The 11,285-nt window shown below is 35.8% G+C and overlaps 1 protein-coding gene across 1 annotated transcript in view; it reads right to left on the reverse strand.

Moving 5' to 3' along the window:
• Positions 1-270: 270 nt before the first annotated feature.
• Positions 271-11,285, reverse strand: part of N4BP2 (NEDD4 binding protein 2) — a 24,309-nt gene continuing 13,294 nt past the window's right edge. Inside the window, exons 8-16 of the mRNA XM_010134387.1 lie at positions 10,692-10,777; positions 9,953-9,995; positions 8,760-9,004; positions 7,191-7,309; positions 5,830-5,968; positions 5,539-5,724; positions 3,156-3,324; positions 1,289-1,412; positions 271-512 (exon numbers count right to left, since the gene is read on the reverse strand). Coding sequence (XP_010132689.1) covers positions 467-512; positions 1,289-1,412; positions 3,156-3,324; positions 5,539-5,724; positions 5,830-5,968; positions 7,191-7,309; positions 8,760-9,004; positions 9,953-9,995; positions 10,692-10,777 — 1,157 coding nt within the window. The 3' untranslated portion in view covers positions 271-466. The remainder of the gene's footprint in view (positions 513-1,288; positions 1,413-3,155; positions 3,325-5,538; positions 5,725-5,829; positions 5,969-7,190; positions 7,310-8,759; positions 9,005-9,952; positions 9,996-10,691; positions 10,778-11,285) is intronic.

Consider the following 11,285-nt stretch of genomic DNA (forward strand, 5'->3'; position numbering starts at 1 on the left):
TAGTTGCGAGCTCCCTCCTTCCCAGTACTCTTCTGAAGGGTTTAGCACAAAGTTCTGAATCACAAAGTAACTTTGTACAAGGTACAATGTTTTAAAAGCACAGAATCCACAGCAATTAAATGTGTAAGAGTCAAAAGACAGACTGGGTATAGCGAGACGACAGTTTTATTTAAAAATTGTATCTTAACGTCCCTTTAAAACATCATCTAATGCTCAGCAGAATTTTTAATCTGCACTTCTGAGACTCAAAATCCTGTGTCGTCTTTTTGCAGGTTCAAAAAAGGATCTGTTTCACTCAAAAATTTTCTTGGAAACATACTGACAAAACCACTTGCTGTAAATTGAGACCATTTCTAATAAAATACTGTCCTTTGAAATAGATTACAAAATACTATTGCAGTTGTTCAAAAAGGTTTTAGCTGTAATACGACACCTCAGTGTCTGTATTCCTCTTCTCAACAACCCTTCAATTCAGCATGACTTTCAGGCAGCCCGGTTTTATTTCTGTGAACCTGTGAAACAAGAAAAGATGAAAGCTATGTGCAATGCCATCTCCTTCAGCCCCCTTCAAACATATGGAAAGCAATAAGGTTCTCAGTCATATGCGTGCATGTGAGAGTAAGGAAATCAGCATCATGTCCTCTGGATGTTACAGTGAAAGCATTTTACAGGGTCTGGAGAGGTGAAGAGCTGAAAGCAGCAGGAAATTAAGAGGCAGATTAAAAAAACAGAACAGCTGCCCAATATTTTTGGTTATATGCATTCTGCTCCTCTTTTCACACTCCCTTCTAATTCCCCCTTCCTTCAAGCCAATTTTTCCTCCTTTTCTTCTGTAGGAATTAAAAACGAAATGAGAAGGGAAGTCTTTGCTATTTCTCAGTCCCATCTTCATGCACTCCTATAAAGAAAAAGCAGCAAATACACTAATGCCAGCCCAGACTTTTAAATTACTGTCCCACATAAGCAGGTACAGGAGAGCAATAAAAAGCAGGACCAACATCTTTTCACAGTAAATCTATCAACCCTGAATGGAAATAAGTAAATAAACTATGTGAGATAGGTTTAATCCATAGCTTTTTTCATCTATCTCATACTAAAGGATCCAACATTTAATAGGTTCCCCATATAAGATGATTTTGCCGCACACAATGGCATCGGATTTATGAAACAGTAGACCTGCTTTAATCTGTTTAGTAGTTTAACAGCATTCTAAATCTAACTTCAATTTTCAGTTAGTTAAATGTGGGTTAAGAAAAAATATGTATCAGTAACAAAAATCTAAACTCACCTGAAGTTGTGGCTTGTGAGGTATCTGATAGCTGCTGGTCTGATGCGAGCAACTCCTCCCTGACTATGGCTTCCTCTTCCCGTGATAACACAAAGGTATGGTTTACCACCAGTCTGCTGGTACTCTGTAACAGCCGGGGTTTTAACGGTTAAAATTTTCCCACAGCAGATACTTCATGTTCAGTATAACTTTCCCATCCATTCTTCTGAAAGCTCTTACTAGTGATTTGGAACTTTGCTTTCCCGTGCTGGCTATGCATCTTTTACATAAACATAGCTATTTTTCCCCCTTCTGAAAAAAACGTAGTCAAACTTTCTAAATCCAGATTGCTTGAAATGTGCATGTTGTGATCATACAAAATCCTTCTAATTTCAGAGCGGTTTTACCATTTATAGAATCTAATTTTCACTTGAAATTTACATCCTGTGATGTAAATTAAAATTGCAGAATTAGAAGAGGTCGGTGTAATATAGTTTATTTTAAAACTACACTTCTCTCTATTGCTTCATATTTTATCTTAAACTATTGTGAATAAGGAAATATTGTGGATAAGGAAAGAAAGAAGGAGGAAAATATAAATCCACACAGTTTTTGACATTTAATTCACACTTATTTGGGCTAACTTCTGCTACGTTGGAGTATGTGAATCAACACATCAGTGAGCTTTACTAGGGCATCTGGCCCTAATAACAAAAGAAACTGCTCTTTTCCCCGCCATCACAGCAACCTAAACTGATGAAGAGTTTGAAAAAGAGGAACAAATATAAATTAAATTGGATTCTCACAACAAGCCAAGATTTGCCAGTTCTAGATTATCAGTTCATATCTCTCTCTCACTCTCTCTTGTTTAACTTTGTGTTTTATATTAGTTTACTGTTAATTCTGCCAGCACTATGTGCCTGTAGTGATCCTTTTCCCATATGTGTACACTGAAATAAATTTTTGTTTAGATTTAGGTGAACGGACTGAACAGTGAGCTCCTACGATCATTACAGGACTCCTGGTTTAAGTGTTAAGTTACAGATTAAAAGTATACAAACATCATTTTAGGAATAGCACAAGACAGTGCAACTTAATTATCTCTGATGTACATTGAAAGAAAAGGTTTATCTAAGGCCCCACTGAACACTTCTGTTTCTACTGTGTGGAGCAGATGTTTCAAAAAATTAGGTTTGTGCAGTGGTATCTTGCGTAAGAGAAGTGTTCCCAATGTGCTTACCTTTATAGGGTAAACTAATAATGCGAACAATATATGTTTTTACAGCAAGAACAATCATGAAGTACTTGAACACTCCACTGGGAGAAAAAACAAGCCCTCGAGCAAAACTGCTCAAAATTACATTTATAGAAGCAGCGATATTCTGATCTCAAGAGCTTCTGCTGAGAAATCGGTATGGAAGCTACTGAAAGATAGCTCAAATCACAGACTTGCTTGTAGAAGTTGATACTGTGGTTGGAATTTCAACATAATGATTTTTCTTTAAAGATTAAAAAACCAACACAGTTCTGACAAAGCAATGAAAAGATGCCAGAAATACCGGCATTACTATCTCGCTTAAAAATGCCAGGAAGGATAGATCAAGTCTTCAATAAAAAATAACAGTAAAGTATAAAATGGAAGGAAAATGAAGATTTACAAAGAGGCATAGGGTGGGGAGGCAAGACAAATTGACAAAAGAACCACTACCATGTCAAAGAAAAACAATCCCATGGTGGAACTTTGAAAAGAAAACAACACAAAAGCCAGTTGTTTCTACACGTTATAAAATTACATTCACTCCCTCTGATACTGCCACATATCATGATTTCTTATTAGAAAATGAAGAGAATAACTTTAAGGGGGCAGGAATTATTAGCTTATTCCTACCTTCACTTTTTTCCTGTAGCACTCTGGACAACTGATTCACAGCTTCATCCACATGGAGACCATGCAGATCCAACACATTCATAGGCAGCAAGGCAGTATTTACTTTCTCAAAGATTTGCACGGCAGCGGCGTGGTTGGCTTCTTTCATCTTCTGCTCATGAAGGCGACCCTTTATTCATAAGCACAACAACTATTACATGCTGAGACATAATCTAAGCTCCACAGTGCTCACTGGGTTCAAATGACACCACTGGCAGGGTGCTTTTAGCTCACAGTTTGAAGCAGTAAAATCTAAAATTTACAATCACAGAACTTCTGGAAGAGGCTCAGTGAGACCCACTTGCAAGGAGATTTCATGAAACCTGTTCTTAAGAAACTACTCAAAGCTGACACAAAGAAGAAATTATAACAAGAGCCTTACAAGAAAGAAAAAGCCAGAAAAGGCACAAACCCTTAAGGTCCTTACATAAGCTAAAAAGTTACACTCCATGCTGATTTTCCCATCTATTATCCTAACAACATAGTTTTACTTTCTGCAAGTATTTTTCTAAAAAAATCAATTAAATGTCAGAGAAACTGCTCAACAGCCCAAGAAAAACCTGGTTGTTATAGCTGAAGTTAATTCTTCTGAAAACATTCCCTAAAAATGAGACAAGCCAAGGGCAAACACTCTTTTTTTTTTTTTTTTACTTTTTTTTAAATAGTTGTCTATTATCTCTCCTAATATTTTTGACAGATCTTTTATGACTGACAAGGTCAACACTGCCCCTGTTGGAACTAGGGATAAGGAGCAGTACACAGTTATTCACAGTACACAGTAGGCGAGTACCAACTATTTCCCATTAACCTTGCAGAGATAATATCTGAGAGACTGATGCAACAAATCATGTCTTCATAGATCTGTAGGCACATGTCTGAAAAGGAATGGAAGACTTAACTCTGGGTCTTGTAATGACAAGGCCTCAAGAGAACAGAAGGGTCAGTCTGTCTTACACTTTCTTAAAATGGATCACCTGACGTTTCTTATAGTGTCAGACCAGAGACACCAGCCCTGTAACTCTCACTTGCAGAGGATTCCCAAGACAGGCTAAGGCCACCAAGCATTAAGTATTTTCATGAATAACTTAGTTTGCCTTTTTATTACCTCAAACAAATACATAAATATCTAGATCGTATTTGTCGTTATGGCTAAGAACAAAAGACAAGACTTGAAATTACACTTCTACTTAAAATCTCTGCAAACTTAAAAAATGTATAAACCAAGAAGAACAAAAAGAGTTCGTTAATAAGACTGATAATCAGTATTTCCTACATGCATAGTAACAATCTGAACATTTAGAATGATAAGTTATACCAATTGTATGAAACCTTTTCTAAGATAATAAGCAAATTCAAGCGATTTATTATTACATTTTTGTTTTATCATAATGCAATTCACAGTTTAGAATTAAATCCTTCTAGAACATGAATTCTCACCAAATTTTTATATGCTATTACATCAGGCAGAAGCTACAGCCTTGAAGATACCTGGAACAGAACTTTTAAGAGTGATCTGAATGAAGTCTGAACAGAAGGGTCTTGAGTGAAGGAACCAAGAAACCAACGTACAGGAACAGTTACAAGAACAGTTGATACTCAGAATATGATCAATAGTAATCAAATTGGTATATACCAAGAAATGTATTTGAATCAAGACCAGAGAGCCTGTGCTCCAAAGCCAGGGCACAGAAGTCTGATCAGCAGCAGATCTACACTTCAAAACCAGATGGATGGCAAAAAAGCATGGTATACTATACCCAACCCAAGACAGACCGTAGCCATAAAGATAGTCAGAACGAAGAAGCAAAGACAGCAGACAGCGATCTTGCCCAAGATCTATGGAGGATGAAGCAAGAATGATTCTGAGGCAAAAGACCACATATCTCAACTCTGACTCCTAAAAAGTAGAAAAGATGTGTCTAAAAACAATTTATCACCAATTAAGAGAAACACAATGGGGATACGCAGGATTCAAAACCTGCTATTTGTTGCAGTCCATACCACACAAGTGAATGTGGCCAGACCACATGGACACATATCCTGGTGCTTACAAACATGTGGATGCAAGAACAAGATCTACGAGAAAACAAGCATGTGTGTCTAAGCACTAAATGTCACCTTTCATGAGGTCTCCACTGAATTTGGTTACATTGGCTTCCTCTATCAGTATCATTACTAGTGAAAGGGAATTTACTTGTAAGGTTATTCTCAATATAACACTTACATAGGGAAAAGTAATTGAGGAAATTTATCAGCTATAGCTGGCACAATGTTTTTCTTATCACTTCAATTCAGTATTTAAGTACCTCTAAATTCAAGCAAAAAGCACGATATTTACGGTTACCTGATGTGCATAAAATGCTGCCACAGACTTCATACCCATGCGATAGGCTTCCCCAGCCTTTTTCAAACATTCCTGTCTCTTTTGCTGGTGACAAAAAGCCTCTGCTCTTAAATCCTCATATTGTGGATACTCAAATTCTTGTAATATTTCTCCCAAAGGATCATCCTCTTCCTTACTTTTTTTTCCCTGTAGGAATTTGCAATGTTGAAGCTAAGTATGCATTGCAGGGTGTTTTCATTAACACAGCTTTGGATATGTTTGTAACTACTAATTAAAAAAAAATAAAAATACCTTCTTCTCCCGGTTCTTTGCAGCATTGTAGGAAGAAACTATTTCATTTTGCTGAACGCTTTCTTGAGCTATAACTGTTTTTACAGGATCTGCCTCCAGAACACAGTTCAGAAACTGTTCAGTTTGTTCTAAAGAGTAGCTGTAAAGGATAAGTAAAACCTGTGATGTTACAGATACATTTATAGCTGCTACGTTCATTAAAATTTATATAACAAACCTTGATATTGTTACAGAAATAGATGACAATGGAAATAAAGCTCTGGAATGGAGTTTTCCACATTATTACAAAAAGGCTTGCAGACCCACTTTACTGCATTACTGTCACCAACACTGATGCAGTCTTGGTTGACTGAAACATAATTGAGCGGCACTTTAGTATTTCATTGTCCTTTTAATACTCAAGTAAATTGCATCCTACCTTAATCAAACAGACACTACTTTAGAAGTAAACACTGCTTTTTGGGATGGAAAAGTTACTTCATCTAAAATCTTTGGCTGGTCAGGGTTAGATACTAAAACTAGTTTAACACTAGCTCAGTTTTCTGAAACCATTATGTAGGAAAATCCTTGTATATCCAGTCAAACTTTGTTACTGAATTTAATAAAATAAGAATGGGACATCAGTTGCCATCAGATTTCTAATAAGCACTCCTTTATTCTTCTTGCTGTTCAGTAAGCAGCAATAGGAAGATTGATCAGAAGTAAAGACAGCTTTTGAGAAAGGCAACACTATGAAGAGAATTTAGAATGTGAGATGACAAGCAGATAGGCATATGAACCCATACATAGAGACAGACATTCAATTAGCCAAGGATGAAAAAACACGTTGATCTTGAAAAAAAGTTTGGTCCTCAGAAACTTGGATTTAAGAGGTAGCCACATATCCCAGAAAAATAACGCAGAAGAGAGAATGTCAGCAGAAATAGATGGAGAGATGGTTCATTCTTTCAGAGCTGCTGTAGTAACCAGGAAGTGCTCACAGCTAACATCCTCTTGGGTGGATGACAGTTTTCTGTGAGACCACTATCATCACCCCTATTAATTTCTCCTGCTTGATTTAAACCTCAGCTCTAGAGTAAGTATGCAGTTCCACTGACAGTCAGAGGTCAATAGCCAGGGATCTTCTCCCAAAGAGAGAAACTGTCTACTCCTCTCCAAAAAAGAAACAATTTTACACATAAAGTTGTTTTTGTTTTGTTTTTTTTTTTTAAGACCAGCTAGTTTTACCTTTATTTAGATCTACAACAAGTGCTGGGAAAAGCCATTCTTTAGCAGTATCTTAACTCCTAATATTAAGACAGTAACTGTGCACTATAGACTGTTACCAAGCACCATTTTTACAAAGAACTTTGATTTCTTACTTGTTGTCCTTGAAGATATCCATTAAGAAGTCTTGACTAATAGTTGGAAACATCTCAAAAAGTTGTTTTTCCTTTAGTTTAGCAGCACAGTCTTTTCTAGCCATAGAAGGAACACGATTCTACCCATAAGATGAAGGGAAAACATTGCAAGTTCTCGATTAGAACAAAATATAATAATAGTTGAACCAATCCAACTTAACTGTTACTTGCTAAGATTTCAAAAATTATCTACTCAGTAGATACGCACCCACAGCTGTGACAACATGCCAATATCAGCCTGCCATACTGATTTGATGACAATAAAGCAGGGACAGGTAAGTTGTATCATGTACCACTGCAGTCAGTTGAAGCAACTCAGCTGGAGCTCCCTCATAACTTGGACAAAACTAAAGGAGGATTTTTTTTTTTTTTTTTTTTTTGGAGGAATTTAAGTTTTGGAACACTTTCCCTGCTAGTCTATCTAGACCAATGCTAAGCTTCTGCAAAGTCCACCTATACTCTTTACTGAGGGCCTGGAGCTGAAACAACATTTTATTACTAAACAGCGACAGCATAAGCAATTATGTTTTGGTGTATATGAAGCTTTACTAAAAAATCTGTATTTGTGAAGTCATGCTGAGAAGAAACATATTTATACTCCAGAATAAATCAGACTGATCATTCCAATACTCAGATTTAAGAAAAAAATAAAACAACCAAATCCCTAAAAAAACCTCAGTGGTCAAAACAAAGCCAAGTTCCATGACTCCACCCTGAAAATAAAGCTGCAGACACCACAGTTGTTATTATCAGTAAGCCACATACATGCAGTTCAAAGTAAGAATCCAAAAGCCATTCTTTCGAAGTACAAGCTAATCCATCCAACTTTCTATGCTAGTAGAAACAAAGCTTCTCTTTTTTTAGGACAGCCACTTATCAGAGACGATTACTAATAAAAAAGCCTGTTCTGAACAACTGCTGAGCACTAGATAGCAGCGTTATGCACATGCCAACTAGACAGGATATGGGATCTGTGCAGAAGATACAGAATTAATAAAAATATTTTTTTAAATTACTATTTTCTGACAAGTGGGTACAGAAACCTGTTTGAGATTAACTTCAAATACTGCTTTTAATGTCTTATCTATTAGGAATGTTTTGGATTCTCCTTACAAAAAAGTATTAAAATAAATTCAATCAACTTCTAAACAAACAAGGCATGGGGCTAATTTTTATATATCACTTTCACAGTAATGTGGGAAAACACACTGATGTTTGTTTTTAGCTGAACAATCAAAAAACAATTCAACCAAACACAAATGCTAACCTGTATAGTGTAATGCACCATGATCTGTTTGTGAAAGAATCAAAATATTACATCTTGAAATGAGATTTATATTTTTAAATCAGAAAATCTACCACACGGTAACTCCTGAATCACAGTAATCAACAATACTGATTGGCATGCATTTGTCTCACAAATTCAGGCTGTAATCAGCAGCACAAAGATGAGTCACCAGGTAAGACATATTCTGTTGCATTAATAGTAACAAATTTGAACTACAGAAAAAAAACTGGTGCTATCCATACCAGGTCCTGTTTCTCCTGCATAGCTATTTCTTCAGAAATTATTTGTCTGAGAGATACTTTCTGAATCTGAGCGTTCCAGTGATCCATAAAAGGAAAAACGTCTGATGTTGCTGGTTTTTTAGTCTGCATGTCATTAGATGAGCCTGAAACCCAGCTCATTTTTTTCTTCTGTATTTCACTGTCTGCATTCTGAGATAACAGCATTTCTGAGTCATCTGTTTCTATCTGCTGAATCACAGTAGGAGCTTCATAAGCAAAAAAAAAATGAGGTGACAAATAAAACAATCATTAGCTTGTTTATACAAGAGAAACCAAAATAATTAAGTTTTTCAATCTAGATGGTTTAGGTTTTTTTACTACAGTGTTGTTACTGCTAAAACAGAAAACAAAACATTGTTTTCACCTTCCTCAGTTCTATTTTCCAAAGACATTCTGACGATCTTTATCTGTTTTGTAAAACGAAAGCAAAACCATTAGATACCCTCACCAAATTTTCAAGTGCAAGACATATCTTACAGCTGTGAACTATCTTGCACATATGTTAAGTGGAAAGATTTCGTTGCTTTTCTAAGAGAATTATTGACTCATGTTTACATTGCAATCCAAGTCTTCACTCAGGTCCCATGTAAGAGTAGTGGGGTTCTGCTGTAGAGGGACATTTTATCGGAGAGCTGAATGAAAACTAGATTGCCAGAGGTTTTAACACTTTTTGAACAAGGACATACATATTACTGCTACAATCAGTTCCTCTGACAAGGACAATAACGTGTGAATGTTGCATTCCCGTCCTTCTTCCCTTATCTGCAGAAATCTTGCTCTGCTATTAATTCTCTGGATGCATCTTACCCTGCTAACAATTCTCTGGATGTGCCTTTTCCTGCCACAGACTCAGAAGTCCTACCAAAGAGCTGTCTGATCCAGTCAGAGCTTCTCTTTAAGTTCTCTGAAGTACACAAATTATAAGTTTCTTGCTTGCATCTATCTGGGATTAGTGATTCTGCTAATAATTTAACTTACTTTTCCCCCCCCAACTCCATAAAACAATGGTAAATGAAACCAAGGGCAATAATTAAAAGCTTAGCTCAATAAATGAATCCATTATTTTTCAACAGAAATAATATTTGTAACCTTAAGTTTCAAATAATTAAATACTACAATGAGAATTAAGTGTTTAACAGAAATATATAACATACCTTCTGCAGACAACTTACATGATTCATCGCTCCTCTGACGCTTCTAAATAAAAATAGTAAAACCATAAGTAAGCTATAAATCTTGCAGTGAAGCTTAGCAAGTGTTACCTTCTAAGTAAACCAGCTTCAAAACAATGTCTTACAGTATTTCTCAAAGATTGGATATTTTAGAAGAGATGTATTTAAGAAAAGTAACTACAAAGTGAAGTTTAAAAGCTAGAACTATCTGAAAACACATCAAACTAAACAAATGTGTCCCACTGCTAGGATTTCATAATCTTAATTAAATAAACCAAACATAAATTTTGCCAAACAGCATTCTGAGTTTCATAAGGCTATGAAGGAATGGAGGTTAAAGAACTCTTCTCAATTAATATACTTGGAGGTGTTTTGAATATGTAATTACTCATAAAAACTCTTCTTTCATGTCAACAAGCCAGTAATGATTTTTGGCCAGTGGAATTTTTGATCAATTTTGTAGTAAAATTGTGCATTATGATCCTTCTTTTTTAAGGATCTTGGTTTCATGATGAGGCACTCATGACATGCAGTTTCTTCATTCCTTAATCTGCCTTTCAACAGCTCCGATGATTACGACGTATTTTACAAACTACTATTGTATTTTATCATTGCTCTAGCAAAGATTCTTGTATCTTACACATTTAGACCAACACATAAGGAGACAAATGGCCTGACAAAAGGCAAGCATGCTATACTGTATCATAAGAAATCTACTAACCAGAATAGATTCTTTCCATTTTTCATGGATCACTTTTGCCAAATTCAGATCAATATGAACCACACAATCCTCAACAGTTAGCGATCCTTATGGAAGAAATAAAGACAATATATTAATTAAGCCATTCTATAAAAAGTTATCTAAGTAATTAAAGTACAGTAGCCTAGAGTTATTAATTTGAATTCTGGAAATTCTGCACAAACTGTCATGCCTGCAAATAAACTTCAGCAACTGCCAAGTTAAAAAAAAAAATCACCGAGCAATCCATACAGACTTAATTACCTGCTGTTCAAAAACTCAAAAAGGGTAGGAAAAAATAAGTTAACAACTGTATTATTTGAAACATGACTACCTAAACAACTACATTTTTCCTCCTTTTTTCCATTCTTCTAGTGGAATCTTTTTTTACAAAGGTGTTATTTTACAACCACAATTCCATTCATGAAACTGTGATGCCCTCTATTTTATCACAATCCACATGCAGCTTTTCTGCAACACATGTTCGCCCCTGCCAAACAGCAGTAACACACCTCCTTGCAAACTCAGAAAAGCAAACTCCAAGTATGCCCTCTAACTCTAAAGGAAACAGCAGGA

Source organism: Buceros rhinoceros, unplaced genomic scaffold (assembly GCF_000710305.1).
Source record: "Buceros rhinoceros silvestris isolate BGI_N320 unplaced genomic scaffold, ASM71030v1 scaffold37164, whole genome shotgun sequence".
NCBI lineage: Eukaryota > Metazoa > Chordata > Aves > Bucerotiformes > Bucerotidae > Buceros > Buceros rhinoceros.